General features: G+C 36.5%; 1 protein-coding gene across 1 annotated transcript in view; it reads left to right on the forward strand.

The window, feature by feature from the left end:
- DCC (DCC netrin 1 receptor) overlaps window positions 1–18122 on the forward strand; it is a 770973-nt gene extending 752851 nt beyond the window's left edge. The window contains exons 29-30 of the mRNA XM_063076686.1: window positions 14811–14953; window positions 18033–18122. Of these exons, the coding sequence (XP_062932756.1) occupies window positions 14811–14953; window positions 18033–18122 (233 nt within the window). The remainder of the gene's footprint in view (window positions 1–14810; window positions 14954–18032) is intronic.
- The last annotated feature ends 410 nt before the right edge of the window (window positions 18123–18532 follow it).

Below are 18532 nucleotides of genomic sequence, written 5' to 3' on the forward strand. Positions count from 1 at the left end.
AAGGGAGTTTAAAAGTACATCTTAATGGCTTGCTTGATAGCTGATGAAACAAGATCTAAGTCATGAATGTCGTATTTCCCCACAAGTGTATGCAACAGGACGGGGGCAGCCAAATGAAATGGGTCCTTGCATGGAAGACAGAATGCGGAGCAGAGGGGGTCGGAGGAACTGTGCAGAGCCGTCTGTTGTTGCCTGAGTCTAGAGAGAAGGGTGGCCTTTTCCATTAGAACAGGGCTTGATCTCAAATCATAAATCCATCTGACAGCCAGGAAGCTACCTCCCACCAGCTCCTTTAAATGACCACCCTGTGTTGCAATAGCATAGGTGCTAGTAATGCGTTATGTCCAGCAGGTGTACAGATCTGGTCATAACATGTCTGGCTTCCTCATTCTCATAAACATTGCATCTCACAAATTGCTCCTCACCACAGACCAGCTTAATGTGATTAAAGATTATGGAATTTCCTAGATCCCATCTCTAACTTCCAATGTTGCTATTCCCTGTGCCAACCCTCCCCAAAAATAGCAAGGCAAAGAGAAGTAAGTAGTGAGCAGCAGAAAGTAAGCTCTTGAGAGTGGGAAAGAAGTTTTTTTTCCTCATTGAACACATGCAAAAAGAACATGACTGACACCTTTGTCTTCTCATTCACAAATAATATTTTTTTGTTTTTATCAAGACTGTTACCATGTGAGTCATTTCCAAATGTGATTTGAGATATAAGTTTTAAATTCGAAACTCACCATGGTTATCTAAAGCAGGGCTTCTCAAATTTTGTATGCCTGGGATTCATCTGCAGGTCTGAATAAAATGCGGGATCTCATTCAGTGGATCTGGAGTAGAGCCCAAGGTTCTGAATTTCAACAAAGATTCCGGCTGAAGACGCTGCCCCTCTGCAGATCACATTTTGAAGTAGTTTGGTTTTAGAACAGATCATGTGCTCTTAACCTGGGGTTTGTGGAAAAACTTGTGGGTTTAGTAACTCCCTTGAAATTAAATTAACATTTTTTTGTGTGTGTGTGTGTGTGTGCACACAAGTGGCTATACATTTTTTCTAGCAAGTATTTTCATAGCTTTCATTAGAATCTGAAATTATTCATTATCTTTAACAGATTAAGAACCACTTAACCTGCCATTTTGCCATCACCCTCCATGTAGGCTCAGCTGTGGGATGTAAGCACCAAAGTCTGTTTTTCTTTTGTTTTATTTTTTTGCTTTTCCAGACCATTTCCAAAACCTTACACTGAGACAATCTTCCAGAGTCTAAGCCCAGGAGCTGAATACTTTTGCCCTGCTCAAATAAAATTCTGCAAAACTTAGTCATTCATCTTCATAGAAACACCTGAGGCCTTTGTGTGCATTTTTCAATCCCTGATGAAAGAATTAGTTAGATTCCTATTTATGAATGTGTTAAAAGAGGTTCCATATCTGAATCTATCTCTTATTCTTGTTACCTAAATGAAGACTGACAGATGAGATCCACAACCCTCTATAGTAAGTTTTCTCCAAAAGATGAGCTCCTGTGGAGAACTGAGATGTGTTGTCACTTGAACAGGGTCATCCTAACCTGTCCTTGGCTTCCCATATTCCGGTGGGTACAGTGGAGAGCACTTCCAGAAGAGACACACAATTTCCCCAAACAATGACTCATCCTTCAGTGAAAGTTTCCAAGTCAGCCAGTGTCACATCAGGGCAAATTGCATATGCAATCTGTAAAATAAATTAAAATTTTTTTTCTGGTGGTAAGTGAACCTATAAATGGTGATAATATAAATCACTTAGAATGGGAGGTAATTAAAGAAATGTTTATTTGAGCAGAAAAGAAGTTAAATTGTATTCTTTAATTTCCTGAAAGATATTATCACAAATCATTTGTTGGATATAAAATAAGATTAAGGAGTAAATATGTGTCTGAGGAGGCTGAGTGATGGTAAAGAGGGGTTGGGAGAAAGGAGAGTTTTTAAAGAAAAAGAACCTGTTTTTCTAATAAATGTTTGAGCAATTAAAGTCTTCCTTTCTACCTTTCTTTGTTCCTTTTCTTCTTCCTCCCTCCCTCCCTTTCTCCTTCCCTCTTTTTCTTCCTGCCTCCCTGGGGAGGAGGAGTGGGGGCCTCTCTCTCTCTCTCTCTCTCTCTCTCTGTCTCTGTCTCTCTGTCTCTGTCTCTCTCTTTCTCTGTCTCTGTCTCTGTCTCTCTCTCTGTGTCTCTCTCTGTCTCTCTCTCTCTCTCATTCAATGTTTCCTCTTTTCTGGCTCAGATCTTCTGGTTTTAAATGGAAACAGGTACTGTACAAGCAGCAGCTAGCAGTACAGGAGTATTTGAGTTTGTAAAATTCCAGATCAGAGAGAGGAACAATGATAAAATGTTTGAATACCCCTAAGAAAAATGCTTAAAATGAATATTCCTAGGTCACGTGAAGTTTTTAGAGTTTGAGGATTTTTTGCAAAGAGGCCTCACAGTAACCTTTGTCCTTGAGTTCCAGGGTTAGGTGGATTGAGCAGGATCCAGTTGCTGGAAGCTGACTTGGAGCCCCTCCTGCCAGTCAGAGGCCATCCCCACCACTCAGGCACGTTCCTCCCTCCTCCTCTAGCTCCATTGCACTTATTGTCCCCCAGGTGCCACACTTTCAGTACCTTCTCTAATTCTTTCCTGTGTCAAAGCTCAGATCTTATTGCTTTATTTATTCTATATGGAGCATGATCCCAGTGAAATATTTCACATTTATATGACCTGTCTTCCCAAACTAACATTTAATATCATGGTAGACATCACTTTTTAATATTAATATGACAACAAAGTTTAATGTGCTAGATGCTCAAGAAAAAATAAACTGATTCTACCCACGTCAATGAGATTCACAAACTTCATTACCAATAATTAACATTATCAAGCACTTATAAATTTACTCTCTCATTTAACCTTCACAAAAACACCAAGAGAAAAGTATTATTTCTTCCAATTTATTCAAGAGGATCCTTTGGATCAGGGGAAATAAAATAATACATTCAATTTCACATTATATTTAAATGACAGGGTAAAGATTTGAACCTAGGACTTTCTGAATTCCAAAGAACAAGTATATTATAACACATATACACAAAGTGTCAATGACTATGTGAGTAGTAATCTTACAGATAATAAACACTTGACCTGTATTTTGGTATCTCCCTTAGCATGTAAGTATATACATTGCAAACATTTTTTCCAGAGGTATTCTAATGCTGTCTCTGGAATTTATACCCATCACACAATATTCCAGCTCCTACATTTGAAGAAAGAAATGGGGGAAAAAACCCAAAAAACTTTGTTTATTGATGTTTTCTTTATGTATTATTTACATTTTTATTGTTTTTTATTTTGTCATACTTGTTTTGGTTTCCTTTCCATATATGTATTGATTATATTTTTTATCACACTCGAATTGGCCCAACACATGTAATTGGAGAAAGTTTTATTTCTCACTGGAAGATTAAAATAAATATCTATATAGATGTCAAAAACCCAAAGATAATGTAAGCTTCTTTCTAAGTCCAGTAGCCAGAAGCATATTTTTCACAACTAGCTTCCAATCATTTTATAGATATGAAGTATTCAGAAACTTCATGCTGCAGATCGTGTTGAATATTGAAAAGTTTATGAAACATTGCATAGAAACATATTTTTCTCATAAATAATTTCCCATATGTGTGCCTGAAGAGATCCTCTTTTTGGCCCAGCATGACAGTGATTTGTCAGAATTTTTCAGTGACACTAACTTCCGTTGAAAATAAAAAAATAAAATTTTAATTAACTAGTATCTTTGGTGAATGAATTGTTCTCAGGAAATTACCTTTCTGGTATGTCGGGGTAAATTATAAAATCATTTTATATCATCCCTAATAGGTCTGGGGGAAAAAAAGAAAAAAAAAAAAACTTTAAAATACACAAATGCTTTTGGTGCCCAAGCCTGTTAGCTATAAAGTAAAGACTGAAGAGAATGCCATTTTTCACATGCCTTGTCTTTAAATCTCACAACGTCTCTGTAAAGTAGGCTATGTTATTTAACATGGATGACCCCAGAGCTCTGAGGAATTACATAACACCTATAAAGTTGTAGTTACTAAAAGGCAGGGACAGTATATAAGCCTAATACATGATATCAATATTCATTTCTTTTCCTCAGTTGCTGGAGAATCACAAAAGTTTATGAGGAAAAAAGGAACAGAGTATTTAAATGCCCAGAGATGAGAAAGTACAAGATGTTTCCAGCGTATGTAGGTAAAGTAGTCTTTCTGGAGAGAATGATACCCAGGGTAACTGTGAGAGCATAAGCTGCAAAAGGGCAGAGTATGGTGAGTTAAACCAGAGTGGTGATGTAGGAGGAGCACATGATAAACCAAGATTGAGACAGAAAGTGTGTGATGCAGGTAAGGGTGGAATGGAAGAGACAGTTGCGAGAGTTTTCTTTCAAAAGAAGAAACAGGTGTGAGTGGATAATTGGACATGAAGAATGAGGGAAAAGGTGAGGTCCAAGGCAACCTTGTTGTTTTAATATTGTCTTTAGGAACATGGTTATAAGCAAATAGAAAAAGTGAAGTGAGCTTAGAGGTTACTCTTGGAGAGGTGGGAAAGTGGGAGAGAGAGGCAAGCATGTTGAGTATGAAGGGCAGTGGGACATCCAAGTAGAAATGCACAGTGTATGTGATAAGGCACTAAAGATTTAAGAGGGAAGTCACAACTGAAGAAGTCAATTGAAGAATCATTCTCAGAGAGGCAAGAGTTTCAGCCCATAGTAGATAAAATCAGATGACAGCTTCTAGGAAAAGAACATGAAAGAAAAACTGAAATTTGGGGTAAATCTACATTTTGTGTGAGAGTAAAGGAAAGGTCCTAAATACAGAAAAACAGTGATAGTATAATTTTCTAGAAGCCAAAAACAGGGTGTATTTCAAGGAAGAGGCAGTTATAAATACTATGGTTCCTTGATTCAATGATACCATAGAGCTTTGTATTTTCTACCAATGTTTTATTAGGAAAATATCAAGCGCTCAGAAAACTTGTATAGTGAACTCCCTTATACCCACCACCTAGATTCCACAATTAACATCTTTGCATATTTTCTTTGCCACATAACCACTCATCTATTCACCCATCTTACTTTTTGGTGCATTTCAAAGAAAGTTGCAGACATCAGTTAACTTGACCCCTAAATACTTCAGTGGGCATAGAAAGATGCCAGGGCCTTTGAAGTGTACCCTAGATTTAGCTGTAAAAGGGGAAAAAATAAAAAGTATGACAATTGTACAAAATCAATTGTAAGAAGCATCCTGATTTCAGAAGTGTTGCTGTGAATCTTAGAACTGAGGAAATCTAATACTATGAAACACCATGGAAAGGTTTATAGATGTCCATTAGACTGAAAATTGTGACCTTTGTGTCTAACATTTCTATAGTCTGGTGAAAGCATAAGCCAGCTGGCTGAGAGAGCTATGAACAAATAAACAGGTAATATGCAAATATAGACCACCCCTAAAAGTACAGCAGCAAAATACAAGATGGTGGTCAGTGGAGAAAATGGCAATGTTCATTTGTTTTCCTAAATAGCACACATGTTCTTTGGGGTGGGTGTGGTGATGGTATTTGACTCTTACAGTTGAAAAAGGTTTAGAATATATAACCATACCTCACTGACTAAGTCAGTTTCTTTGAGCTATTAAAATGTTCTTGTGCCTTGAAGACATTATTTATGTTGTGCTTTGGCCAGTCAAAGAGGCACACATATAAAAATTGGAAGAGATTGGGTTAAATTGGTGGTGTATGTTCACAATAGCCAAGATATGGAATCAACCTAGGTGTCTGTCAACAGATGAATAGATAAAGAAAATGTGGTATGTACACACTATAGAATAAAAAAAAGAATGCAATCTTGTCATTTGCGTCAATGTGGATGAGTCTGGAAGACATTTGTTAAGTGAATAAGTCAGATACAAAATAATAAATACCACATGTTCTCACTCATATGTGAGAGCTAAAAACAAAACAAAACAAAAAGTCGAACTTTTAGAAGTAGAGAGTAGAACTTGGTTACTAGAAGCTGGAAAGGGAAAGGGGGAGAAGGGATAGTGAGAGGTTGACTAATGGATACAAAATTGCAGCTAGATCGGAAAAATAAGTCCTATTGTTATACAATAATGCTAGGTATCTATAACTAACAATAATTATTGTATATTCTCATATGGCTGGAAGAGAGGATCTCAAATGTTCTCATCACAAGGAAATAATACACTTTTGTAATGATGAATTTGCCAACTACCCTGATTTGACCATTACACATTGTATACATATATGGAAATATAGCACTGTACCCCATAAATATATATAATCAATACATTTCAGTTAAACAAATAAATTCCTAAAAGCAATTGATGGTGCACACACAGAATAATGTAATCTGCAAGTTACACTCCTGGCCATCATCATGATGTTTTAGTCTGTTTTCTGTTGCTGTAGCTGATGACCACCATCCTACATTGTAATTATTTTCTCCTCTCCTTCCAGCTCCCTCTCCTTCTCTCTTTCCTTTTCCAGCACTGAGATTGTCTTGTCTACTCTACTTCACTCTGCTTGGCTACTTTGTAGAATTTTCTTTTTATTTGTTTTTGCCTAAGTAAAAAACATAATTTAATAATAGAAGTCTTAGATTTAAGCCTCACTCACCAGCTGAATGTCTTTAAACAAGTCTTTTATCTTCTTGGAACAATAATTTTCCTATTTTTAAGACAGGAGCAATAAGATATGCTTTAATAGGTCTATTGTAAATAACATATAAGAGAATTTGAAAAAAAGGTGTTTATGGTAATTTATATGCCTGTGGGAGGAAGAAAGCATACCTTAGTTTTACCCTTTTTTTCTCTGGGATCCAGAGTATAGAAATAATGAAGACGAGGTGTTGATAACCAAATGGGAATCAAGGATCCCTCTGGAACAACCAGGTAGGAGCAGCTTGGAGACCTCTTCCTACTGGGTGGCCCAATAGTCTTGTGGGTGTCCCTGACCACAAGACTATTGCACCCACCAGCTGGGAACTGGAAGAGATAGTAGAGACTTGGCCTGCCCTGCTAGAGTGAGGCCTTGCCTTGTTTGCTTAACAAGTGCAGCCTTCAGAAAGTTCAAGGCCAGAGAGTTTGGGGTCTTCTATGTCAAACACAGGCAGGTTAAAGAACTTGAGTAATGACCACTGGCACATTAATCGTATACTCGAACTTTCACAAGAGTTGGCCCAATGAGAGCCACTTTACCTGTGACTCAGAGCAGCCATCTCTTACACTGGGAGGAGTAGAGAGGGGTAGAGAGCTGGGCAGAGGTACCTCATCAGCTCGTCCCCACTGGGCACATGTGCTGTTTTCCTTACCTTTGTTAAGAAAAGACCGCAAAGTTTCTCTTTCTGGAAGTGGCATTTAGATTTGTTTACCACCCTACGAATACAATATACATTGCAGACTAAAATGCCTTAAGAATGATGTCACACCTATGTTTGCAGTGCAATTGTATCTAGATGAGTGCAGCTACTCTCATTTTGTTCAATATGTTGTGAATATGAAAAGGTAGAGAGTATTACACAAAGTTTCCCATACCTATTCCTTATTTCTCTCATAGCCTCAAAAGCTCCTTGCATGTGAAAAGTGTAAATGACTATATGATACTTTCATATTCCCCCAGATAACCTAAGAACAGACTAGTTACTCAATAATAAATACATGGGAGAATAATACTCTGGTTCACATGGAAACTGGACTGAAAGAGGCCATTTCATTCATTTGGCATCATGGACTGGGGCAGAGACAAAGTAGAGATGAGAACACAGTCTTCTTCAAAACCACCCATTTGAAATATTCTTAAGGGTGAAGGAATGGAAAATAAAGTAGGAGATAGGCAAAAGTAGGCAAGGATGTGAGTTAATATCGAAATCAAAACCATGCTGCACATTGGCCTCCGATCTGATCCAGGTGAGTCTGGGCAATCCACTCCTGTTGCAGCCTAATATTGCACCCTGATATTTCTCACCCAAAATCATTTTACTGAGGAGAAACTTTTGCAGGAACATGCTAGCAGGAGTCTGCACCTGGCAGCCGTATATTATGCACCTAATGAGCAAATGAAATGTTTAATAACTGTACTGTGCAAATGAAGCTGAAACAGTATATTCCTGCTGAGGCTGCTCATCTACACCCGATGCGCGCTGCTGGCCTGCCTCAGAACCCCAGCATCGTTTGTATTTTCTCCCCTTAGTGGGTCCTGCTGAGGAGATAACATTAAAACCAAAGTAATGCTCATTTAATTAGTTAAGTATAGGTGCAAAAGCATTTAGTTAGCACATCAATATCTAGCATTCCTCCCAAGGGTCACCTGCAACACTTCTCCAACATGCACCCTGGGTAAGGGGAATTCTGCCAGATTGAGCATTTGTATATTTATTTTTTTTCAATTAACCCTAGATCATTTAAACTCATAGAACTATATTGCTTATTTTTAGTTAAACTGTCTATGTGAAATAAAAAAGCAAAACAACCTTAACTGTTGTTATAGTTTTTCATTAATAATTTTAAGAAAAAAAAATGATAGAGCTTTTCTTTTCCTACAAAGCACTGATTTGAAACCCAATTATTGCAATTAATGAGTTAAGTATTCACTTCCTGGAAATTTCTTTGGGTGCATTTTTATCAATAGATTTACTAATTCTTCCTGAATCTTAAGAGACAAAGATTAAATGTAAATGTAAGTACAGGTAGAGTAACTATACTCAGCTTCCTTATATAATTTTTATAGCTAAAGCTTAAATATTAAATTGCTTAACCTTTATAGATATGAAGAAACCAAGATCCAAAGAAATTAGGCTATTGGACCAAGGTTACAAAACTAAGTTAAGACTGTGTCTCCTAAGTCCGAGGCTAGGGTTCTTCCTCAATAGTTGGATATTTATTTGAGCTCTCATTCTGTGCTCATAAATCATTTTATGGATCACCCATATTTTAGTGTTGTGGGAAAAAAATACAGAAAATAAAAAACCATTTTTCATGATGATTGGCTTGGTCTTCAGGGTTGGAAACCCCTCATTCCCAAGGCCTGTCTGAAAAGAGAAGAGAGCTTTATCCAATTTCTCAGAACCCCATTGTGGCCCCCCTCAGATCTGCTCACTTCTCTCTCCCAAAACGAGGTAGGCTTTCTTGTTCACATTCTGAAAGTGACTCTCATATTTGAGAGAGATCTCAGAGGACTTGAATATCAGGTTAAGATTATATCAAATTCACAGCTAGGAGCCATGCAAGGGATTCTTTTAATTTTTGTCTTTCCTTGTATTTTGCTTTAAAGCTTATAGAAGTTTCATTGAAATTGTTTATTTTAAAATTAATTATCAATGTAAATTCATTTTTTCAAAATGTAGAAATAAATATGCAGCCTTTCCTATAGGCTACAACCTAAATCTACCAACATAGGGAAATCTATCAAAAATTCTATCATTTCTTGAGACTGAAGAACAAGAGTTTAACACACTGAAGTACAGTAGTCTCCCTTTATCCACATCTTTACTTTCCACAGTTTCTATTACCTGCAGTTAGCCATGATTTGAAAACATTAAATGGAAAATTCAAAAAAATTATAAGTTTTAAAGTGAGCATCATTCTGGGGCTGGCCCGTGGCTCACTTGGGAGAGAGCGGTGCTGACAACTCCAAGGCCACGGGTTCGGATCCCTATATAGGGATGTCCGGTTAGCTCACTTGGGAGAGCGTGGTGCTGACAACACCAAGTCAAGGGTTATGATCCCCTTACTGGTCATCTTTAAAAGAAAAAAAAAGTGAGCATCATTCTGAGTAGGGTGAAGAAATCTTTTGTCATCCCACTCCATCCCACCTGGCATGTGAATCATCCCTTTGTCTTGTGTATCCAAGCTGTAGACACTATCCACTCATAACTGTATGGGAGAAAATGTAGTCTATGTAGGGTTTGGTGTTATCCACAGTTTCAGACATCCCTTATGGGTCTTGGGACATATCCCATGCAGATAAGTGGGGACTACTGTATTTTTTTTTTCTGATTGCTGTTTCCATTTGTTCTTTAGAAAGGTAGGTTTGTGGCTCTCTTCCAGTGTGTCAAAACACTACAGGCACAGCAAAGGCTATCATGCCTTAAGCAACCCATCATGGAGAAGGAGCATAACAAGAATGAGTGAGGCCAGGGATGCAAAGACAAAGTTGGCATTTAAAGTGGCTTCTGAGAGCAGTGCAGGAAGGGCCAGATAGTATCCAAGGAAGTGTGGCAAATCCCTGTCTGCTTCTGAAATCCAGAAAGGCTCAATACAAAGAAATGGGCTGAGGATAAAGGGTCTCCCAGCAGCAGGCTGAGAGGCAGCAAGATGCCTGGTGTCCTTTTCATATTGGACCAAGCTCCCGGGCCTCAGTCATCACCCCAAATGCCAGGTGATTCCGCTGCTTTCTCACTTAAACATAGTACATGCCATGAGACCGGTTATTTTATCTAAAGATGTTTGTTTGGTTTAAATGGTATAGAAGCTGGATTCAGCTTCCCCCTTTTGGGAAGGTGGCTAGTATGGTCTCAGGCACAAAGTGAAGGATTAAAGGCATGTCTCATAGCCCTATGGAGGAACAGAGAGGCAGACTAGAAAAGGAGGAAAGAAGCCAGTTACACATGGTGAGCTACAAGGACATAAGTAAAAGAAAAAGCATAGCTTGGGGAGCTTGTAAGGATCCAGGGTTCACCAACCTCCAGGATTAAAACATCTGAGGCACAGAGTAAAAATCACTGAATTTATGCAAATGTAAACATAGTATAGAAATGGAATAATGCATGAGCATAGTGTCAGCTTTTCAACAGGACGTTTTCATAGAAATCTTTGTGTTAAAACATTTATTCTCCTTTACTAAAGGGCAATTTCGAGACCAAAGTTGTCTAATTGGCTTTTAATAAATCTCTCCAGGGAAATTTCCTTTATACTCTTTTCTTCAACTCCCCTTTCAGGAAGAGGAAAGAAAAAAATTTAAGGCCATAAAGTGCACCAGTCAAATCCTGCTAATAATGAACTCTGGGAGAGTGTTCAAGTTCTTTACCTCAACTAGAATTTCATTGAAATTAATTCTATCTTGATCTTTTGATATCCAGAGACTTCAGTGTTCTCTTCAACATAATAAAGGGGAAGGTCACTAGATGAGTTCCAAGAGCCCTCAAGTTTCCAGCATTCTAAATTTCTGTGATTATGTGAATATTACGTGAGAAAAGGAAGTCACTTGAGGTTTAAACACTCCATGTGGTCTTTGAACCTAGATACCGTCGTCAACTTCTTTCGTAAAACTCAGATGTCTTGTGTATTGTTCAACACTAAGTACATTCTGAATGTATAACTGCTGCCTGGGCTCTAGAGGAAATCAATTATTCTTTTTAATGGATTTGAGTTATGGTACTCTTTAGGCATACCTGTGTCTTATTGTGATAATATGAGTATGGCAGACGCAGTATAATATGCACACTGTAATACACCCAAGGGTTTGGGATCCTGAGCAGAAAGATATATTTCTATAGTGAAAATTGTAAGCCACACCTAAGATTTCAGTTTCTCTACATGCGAAACTGCCAAAAAAATTGTAATCAAATAAAATTAGGAAGTTATAAACAAGTCTGGTTAATTTTAAAAGAATCTTTAGTCTTATGTGTTTTCTAGAACAAAATATGTGCTGGCCCTACTTGAATTTCCTACATCATAAGTTATGTTAATGCCATTTACTTTTTCATGTACATACACTTCCTTTTTTGTGTGTACATAACTATGTTAAGAGTGAGTCGATTTTCAGTATGTGCTTAACACACATTGTGTGTACCTTTTTAAGGATTAAACTGTAAATTTTTCAGAAGTAATGAGTTCCTTAAAAATTGTTTTACACACTAGAAATTAAAAATAAATAAAATAAGTAGACTTTATGATCAAGGCAGCCTAGGTCGAAAATAAATAAAAGATGTTCAGAAAGGTTTGTATAGAAAAGAGCTAATTGTTAAAAGTTGTTAGTTGACAGCTGCTCTGTCGACATAGGGAGAAATAAGAAGTGGCTTTTCGAAGGTGCTAAAAGGAACAGCTTTTGCGACAATAAAGTTAAACTCAGGTTTAATCAAAATGTTACAGGCATTTTAGATGGGTATACAAATTTAATTCAGGTAATGTGACTCAAAGTAGGTGTTTGGTACATATATTCTCAATGTTCATTCCTCCTTTTTAAACTTTTAAACTTTGTGAATTTTTTAAAACTTTATACCTTCACTTAAATAATAGTCTGAATTACACATGCTGAAGCATCTAGAGTACCATTTGATAGCATAGCTCTGCCAGGTTTTTTAGTGCCTGCCTTTGTATTTGGGTTTACAACAGAGACGGGAACAGGAACACCCTGTTTACAGTCAGAGGCAAAATAGAAAAGGATAGAGGTAAACTTAATACCCAAATAGTTTGTTTATATCCAGTGAAGACCACCTAACATTACAATTTTTGCATGAATGAAGGTTTGCATGTAGTTCAATTAGAGAATATTGGTAATGAAAACCGAGCATACATGACAAAACCAAAGTGATTGTGATGTAGCAAAAGTACCAAATTTAAAAGGTTGATTTTGTTTTAGCTCAACAACCTCACTCATCATATTAAATTAATGGTGATCATTTAAATTGTACTATTTTGATAAGTCTTTTCTGTTTAACTTGAAATGTGTTTTAGTTTTATAGTATGGCATAAAAACTAACTTCATAAGGTTAGGAAGCTTATGGCAAGTTTTATGTTTGTATATATTTAAATAATATTGTAATAAAAATAGTTCAGGTCAATGCTGCAGTTCATTTAAATTGTGTTTTTTCATTTCAATTACAACTCAGTTATCAGATATGGTGATGTAATAGTTTTTGTCCTCAAATGACATACAGTTTTTCAACTAGATTTCATGTTTACTTATATTGCTTCCTCAAAAACCCCATTTAAATTGGATTGGCAAGATCAACATATTAATGATAGAACCTTCATTGCTTAGTAGAGTTAGATAGATCTTTTTTTTTTTTTTTTTTTTAAACCCTTACTCTGACAGCTTGTTTCTAAATGTATGAACCTGGGCAAATTATTTAATTTTTCTCCACTTTGACATCCTCATGGGTGAACCAGAAATACTAATACTTAGCAACATTGTTTTGACAATTACATATCAATAATAGCTAGCCCCCTTTGAACAAGTAACTATCTATCAGCCACTTTAAATATATAATCTCATTTAATCTTCACAAATTATTATCATCATTCCTATTTTACAGATGAAAAACAAGCCAAGGTAGTTTTAGTTAGTAAGGGATTGCACCGCTAGTATTTAAGCTTCCAGGATCTGACCACAGACTAGAATGACTGTAAATCCCAGATTCTTCCTCATTATGTTATTTTGCCTAAATGAACCTAAAATGTTTGGCATTGATCTAGACTCAAGCAAGCACTCAGTAAATATTATTTTCTCTCTTAAGAAGATAATTTATGTTTTTCTTGTCACTATGACTATATCTGTTCCTTTCTGAGCTACCAAAAACATAAGATCACCCTCTAGTGATAAATCCCTCCAATTGCACACTTCTGATCTCAGAAGTTTGAGTGAAAAGGTGTAAGAATGAAGGAATTACACGGTAGGTCATGGTATGTGAAAGGGTGCTTATGTTATGATTTATCATTTATAGTGACTAGCATCTAATAGATTGCTGGCTTATTAGATTGTTTGCATTGTTTCCTTCCCAATAAACAAATCTGATTATAGATTAAACTCTGAGTTTTATTAACTAGAACTCTATTTTCCAAAGTATAGTCAAAACAACTTTTTTCTTTGTTGCAAAATATGGTACCTCATTAGAACCATTAGAACTAAAATACCATCACTGATGGTAGAAGAGAACTGAGACAAACTTCTTTTTATGACTTACTCCAGTACCTTTTCTGCTGAGCTCTTAGTTACAATACTAATACTGACAAAACTCTTCAGTTATGTAAGGTGTACTAGCTGATTTAATAAGCCTTTATAAAAGTTTTATTTTGGGCTAAAAAGACAAAGTAGTATTATTGCTATAAGCCAAGCAGGATTTAAAAGGCAAATTTTAAACCCAAAAAGAAAAGGTAGCCCTTGTTTATAGTAGACAGAAATGTCTTCTAGAAGAAATTCAGAAGTTCCTCAAATGATTTTCATGAGCATTACAATGTCTTTTATTGACTAGACTGATCAGAACACAATTATATCATTTTTTTTCCAAAAGAGAATTAGTAATGAGATTAATGAGATTCCATCAGTTTAGGCATGAAGGACTTTGTTTTCCTGAAACATCTAATATTCATTTGTAAACCACAGTGACAATGTCTTCTAACTTCACAAATCTTCTTTGGTTCTGCAATACGATGTAGGGCTTATTTAGGTTGTTTAGCACTGGGTTTCACGGTCGCAAGCTGAGACTGGCACCAAATAAGCTCACCTGACACTTTACAGGGCGTGATGAATAGTCAGAACTCCCAGGCAACCTTTCACAGTGTGATCTGGAATCCACTTGAAATTACATATGACTAGTGAAGATTCATCTGAAGAGGCCTAATCAGAATTTGTCTTCTATTCAGTGGGAATAAAATGAGCCTATACGTTGTATCAGAATTCATCTCTACACTACAGAATGAACAATATCCTAAAATCAATGCCAGCCTACTGGATTTGGCTTCCGTGCTTGAGAGATGTTTTATACATTACTTTCATCACTCTGTGTTTTCTATTTCAGGGCCTACTCTTCCCAAGACTCATGTTAAAACAGCCTCTCTTGGATTGGCTGGAAAAGCAAGATCCCCTTTGCTTCCTGTGTCTGTGCCAACAGCCCCCGAAGTGTCTGAGGAGAGCCACAAACCAACAGAGGATCCAGCCAATGTAAGGGCATTTTTGCAACTTATGCTGTGTCAACAGAAGCATTGACTTGTGCTGTGCAGCACAGTCTAAACTGATCAGCAGGGTCCCTTAACCCCAGGCCATTGCTGTTCTCGCTGTTTGTTTTATTCTATTTTTCTGTACTTGGATGTGAAGAGAAAAAACTTTAAGGGGAACAATTATATCAGAGACTAATTAAATAGAAAAATGTATTGATTCTTACGGGCAATCTTAGAAATACAAGCAGATAGCTACTGAATGCATGACTTTACACTCATATATATAATATACACACATATATATATATACACATACACGTGTATGTATGTGTTTGTACATGTATTTATATATTTCCTTTCAATGCGATGAAACACCTTGGCATTTCTGGAAATAAGACTATATAATTATTCTTTAGAATAAAGTATAGTATAATAACCAAAAGCTATATTCTGCGGAGTTTGAGGAAGTTATTATACACGTTACTTATAAAATTGTAAAATAGCTTAGACATACAGAATTGAGAAGAAGAAAATGCAAAATTAAAAAATGAAGGAAGGAGCTTAAGAAGACACAAAAAAGAAATGGACATATTTAGAACATAAAAGTGGGGAAATATTTAGGACATATGAGAACATGCTAAGGACATATAAAGGGGCATATTTAGGACATATAAAAGGAGAAAATTTAATTATTTAAGGAGAGAAAATGCTATTTACTAAGGGAAAAGCTAAAAATTGATCCAATTAGAAAACTCAGAAAGAAAATCAATGGAGAAGGGAAAAAATCAAAATTTTAAGAGAAAAACATTTCTCATGAAAATGCATTGTAAAGGAGATTCAAAAAGAAGTTGCCTAAAGGCAGCTCTTTAGAAAACTTCAGTTTTTTTCTGAATATAATTCAAGAGAAAACACTTAAAAGAATACTAAGGTATTAACATATCAGTTACTTTGAAAAAAAAACAGAACTGGGAGAAAAAAAGATGAAAAGAGCAGATTAAAATTCTATTTTGTTATTACATTTGGATCTTTCTCAACCATACATTGTGAAATGAGACTATTTCTGCCACTCTTTCAACTAGCTTCTGTTCTCTTCATGCACAAATGGAGACTTCTGCAAAGTCTGCAAATAATATATTCATAAAGAAAATTGTAACAATATCAAGGAATAAATAAGCCGCATGTAATCAGTCCTTCGTGATCAATGCAACAACCAGTTTCCTTTAATAAAATTACATTTTCTTTTGAGATTTGGTGGTTGTCAAAAAGAAAGGATCATTTCATTTGAATGAAAGACAATATATTTTTCTTGATGTTATTGTTTTCAGTACTATAAACAATAAACTATTTTAATCACATAGAAACCAAGGAAGTTGAATATGTGTGTGTGAACATTTGGCAAAAAGGTGTTATCTACTTAACACACTTCTAAAAAGATTCATATCTATAAAAATCTAATGCACTTTTGTTAGAATTTAGCTCTTTATTTCAATATTTGTTTTTTCTCAATATTAGTGGTCATATCAAATCAGATCAAACTCCTTTACTTGCATAATGTGTCTCATTTCATAAGGAGTCATGTCAGCTGGCCCATTTTTGCATTAAAGGTCGACTCTAAATAGTGATAGCCAAAGGTGTAGTTTTAAGAGTATAGCAGCTTTTTTAGCCAAATTGGGTATTTTTTAATCCCCTGTTAAGCCCTAAAACTTGTGTAATATATGACCAAATGGTTTACTGACATGCTGAGATTTCTGTAGTAAGCTCATGCATTAACGGCACACATTTTGAGCTGTTTCTTCAGTAGCTGGAGTGGCTTTGTGTCTAACACCCCATTCAAATTCCATCAGTTCTCTCTTGGGGTCAGAGGTATTTATTTGGCAGGATTTGATGTATGTCTCTGACCATGGTACCAAGCAATGCTTCTTGGTCTTTGCAAAGCTAGAAATTACGATTTAATCCTCATTGGTTTAATCATGTAATCAATTGAATGGGCTAGCCAAGAATACTCAAGTAGAGCATGTCTGTATAAGTCAAAACAAATGGGATGTCAAGAGAGGAAAAAAGGAAACTAACATTTATTGAACAGATAAGGAGACCAACTCCAATAAAGCAAGTATATAAGAGGGCCAGAATTCAAATCAATATCACACCTCGGTCCTCTTTCTCCTTATTTCCCCTTACGGACGAACCATCAAAATTATCTGGGATTTCTTTTGTTTTTAAATACAGATTTCTAGGTCCTTCCCAAGACTTCTGAATCAGAATCCCTAAGGCTAGTGACCTGGTGGTCTGTGATAACTAATGATCCTATTACTTATTAACATGATACCAGTGACTCACAGTGAGTAAGAGTTACAGAGACTGTATTCACTAAGATTTCTGCAAATCAGCCTCCTCTTTTATCCACCATTCAAATAAAGTGAAAGAGTCTCTTCACTGTATGCATAGCACTGACTGTGGTTTGGGACCTGAATTTTGTTGCCAAACACAAAGTAAGTCATAGTTCCCAGAATTTAAATTGTTCAAAGCAAAGCCCATGAGGCCCCACACAAAAAAGTATACCTATGTCGTTAGAAAGAAGAAAAAAAAAAAACAAAAACCTGTTCATATCCTGATGGGTAGCCTACAGAAAGGAGAAGCAGCTAACATATTGAATATGCACCATGAGCCAGACACCATGATAGGCACTAAGCATATCACAGGACACTCAGAATAGCCTATGAAATAGATATCATTGTCATCATTTTATAGATGAAGAAACTGATACATCAGATAGGTTCACTAACTTGTCCAAGCCCACAAAGCTAGTGATTGGTAGAACTTGATTTGAAACAAGATCTTTTTCACTCTGAAACTTTTTCCTCATCATAGGGTTGGAGTTGGTGAAACAGTATGCAATCAGTCATCACCATTTTTTTAATTACAAACATCTTCATTCAAAGAAAATACTCTGAGGACAGCCCTGGCTTAGGGCCACTGTGTTAGACTTGAGAATACCAAGTGACCCAACTAGCCATGGCCCATGCCTACGTAGAAGGGATGCATCAGTATTTAGCACTAACTCTTTGCTCTTGTTCTCTCTACAGGTATATGAACAGGATGATTTGAGTGAGCAAATGGCAAGTTTGGAAGGGCTAATGAAGCAACTTAACGCCATCACGGGATCAGCCTTTTAACATGTATTGCCAAATTGATGAGATGGATTTGCTAAGAGCTTTGCAGCATACCAGTTACCCATAAACAGCACACTTGTGTCCAAGAACTCTCACCAGTGTACAGGTGAACCATCCAGATCACTCAGTTAAAGAAGCTCCTGAAACAGTTTAGAAGGAATAAGCATCTCTTCTTTCATAGGCATCAGGAATTGATGGCTATGAGGTCCCTAAACAAAAGCAAAGATGCATCTTCGCTGCAATGTCAAAGCTGAAGCTGTTAGAATAGTACTGGGTCTTTGTCACTGCAGTCACCTCACTGTCATAACTAATATTTATTTTTCCTTCATCAAGGCCTGTCGTTTTATGTGTAGGTCTGGTCTTACAAAATGCAAGTGCATTATTTAAGCCTGCACCATGCCATGGCACACCAG

The sequence above is a fragment of the Cynocephalus volans genome, chromosome 13, assembly GCF_027409185.1.
Source record: "Cynocephalus volans isolate mCynVol1 chromosome 13, mCynVol1.pri, whole genome shotgun sequence".
NCBI classification, from domain to species: domain Eukaryota; kingdom Metazoa; phylum Chordata; class Mammalia; order Dermoptera; family Cynocephalidae; genus Cynocephalus; species Cynocephalus volans.